Source organism: Pundamilia nyererei, unplaced genomic scaffold, assembly GCF_000239375.1.
Source record: "Pundamilia nyererei isolate P.nyererei 1_Seehausen unplaced genomic scaffold, PunNye1.0 scaffold00021, whole genome shotgun sequence".
Classification (NCBI taxonomy): domain Eukaryota; kingdom Metazoa; phylum Chordata; class Actinopteri; order Cichliformes; family Cichlidae; genus Pundamilia; species Pundamilia nyererei.
The window spans coordinates 1,541,699-1,543,810 of record NW_005187422.1 but is presented as its reverse complement, the minus strand read 5'-3'; the positions used below and the strand labels follow the sequence as shown (position 1 = coordinate 1,543,810).

General features: G+C 42.2%; 1 protein-coding gene across 2 annotated transcripts in view; it reads right to left on the bottom strand.

Annotated features, from left to right (window-relative positions):
- The window catches only part of cntn6 (contactin 6), a 135,836-nt gene that overhangs the window by 20,035 nt on the left and 113,689 nt on the right, over positions 1-2,112 (bottom strand). For both annotated transcript variants that reach the window (XM_005726627.1, XM_013909199.1), the window contains exon 20: positions 1,953-2,068. In XM_005726627.1, coding sequence (XP_005726684.1) covers positions 1,953-2,068 — 116 coding nt within the window. The remainder of the gene's footprint in view (positions 1-1,952; positions 2,069-2,112) is intronic.

Here is a 2,112-nt window from a genome sequence, read left to right as displayed (position 1 = left end):
AAATATCTACCCACAGGCTGCTGTTCGGTTTTTCAGATCAAACTGGCCAAGCCAGCTGACAAAAGCAATGCCAAAAAATGTAGATTTTACAGTTAGATAGTTTAACATTGTTCTTTTTTATTTTCCTCCAGCTTGCATTCTGGCTTAGGATGGAGCTTCTGTCCGAAGTAGAGGAATTTGAGTATTTTGGTATATTGGTATCACAGGTAAAGTATTGTCTTGATGCATTCTCAATCATCCAGGAAAGTAAATCTCCAAAAGTTGATTCTGTTCATCTGGACGTAGCGTTTTGTGGGAGAAACGTTTCGTCATTCATCCAAGTGACTTCTTCAGTCTCAGCTGACTGCAGTTTTCCCCAATCTTATAACTGGTACATTTACATAATGACTGAAACCAGCCCACTGAAGGAACAATGGGCTGGGAGGTCAGTTCCTTAATCTTAATTATGCAAATTCTAATGACCATTGATCAACAACCACTGACCAAAACCCACTGATCAAAGACCACTGATCAATGGCCATGAGTACCATTCACAGAGAGTTGGGGAATGGCTGCAATCACAGCATTGTAAGATGTTGAAAGACGTACCCTTAGCCCCTTCCTCGATTCAGAGATGGTCTTTCGCTTTTCACGTAAATAGGAGGTTGTTTGGTTTCCCCGATGTATAAATCCTGGCAATCCTCCTGGCACTTAACAGCGTAGACTATGTTACTCTGTTTGTGTCGGGGGACCCGATCTTTGGGGTGGACCAGTTTTTTGGTGCAGTGTGTTTTGGGGTTTAAAAGCCTGTTCATAACATTGGGGAAACCTGCAGTCAGCTGAGACTGAAGAAGTCACTTGGATGAGTGACAAAACGTTTCTCCCACAAAACGCTACGTCCAGATGAACAGAATCAACTTCTTGGACAAAGGTAAAGTAGTTTATGAAAGCAATGCTGATCCAAGATCCTATCCTCACCTATGGCTAGGTACTCTGGGTAGTGACTGAAAGAAGGAAAGTGGTTACAAGGGATGGAAATGAGCTCTGTTTAGGATGCCTTATAGGTGCCTCCTAAGTGAGGTGGTTTGGGCATGTCCTACTGGGAGGACGCTCGAGGGCAAACCCAGGACATGCTACAGAAATTACATATGTCAGCTTCTTTGCAATTGCCTCAGTGTCCGTCCAAAAGGAGGCTGGGTATCTCTGCTAAGACTGCTTACCCCGCTGCCTGGACCAAGGTAAACGGTAGAAAATGGATGGATAGTGTTTTTTCTGTTGTCTTTGTGGTTTTTTGGATTATATAATTTGCACATGATCAATAAAACCAGCAGGATCATATAAATTTTATAACTGAGCAGTAAATTTGTACTTGCATAGGCTTCAAATTATAATAAGTTGAATATTTTAAAACATTTCTACTCTTAGGAAGCTGAATATTTCATTGGATTTTCCCGTGTTAAACATGAATATTCTAAGCTGAGTTAAATACCTCTGTCTTGTTTCCAAACATGGAAACCTCTGTCTTATGACAATGTGTGTAGCAAACATTGGCAGCGACCTCAAAGCATCTCTGCAGAGGTTAGGCCACCTGGGTATACACTGCCATGTAAAATATCTGGGGTTTCGGAGACAGTGTTATTTTTATCTAGGTTTACCACAGCTAAATCCCAGGAGAGTGTTTGTTGTACAGGATAGTGATGTATGATGTTCACACATTCTCTTATTTATTTTCTCTCCCTTTTTTCTTAATAGCAGCTCTGAGACAGCCTTGGGTGCAGAGTTCTCTTAGAGACTGTAACAGCTGTCAACAGACCTCTGTGACTCCGGCACACACAGTGTTTTAATGCCAGAATATTTCGACAGCGTCACCATTGGTGGTTATATTCAGATGAGATCAGGTTATTGTGCTGTCAGCCATCTGGGATTAATTTTGTGTCTTTGTTTGAATGTTTCACTTTTCTTTGTTTTCCTACCTCATATGCAACGATCTTCTCACTGTTGGACCTCGGAGGAACTGGTTCCCAGAACACCTCGATCTCAGAGGCTGACACCGCACGGGCCCACGCTCTCGAAGGTGCTTCAGAGGGTTCTGTAAAGGATGGATTGTTATCAACAATGTTCCCTCTAAGCTGC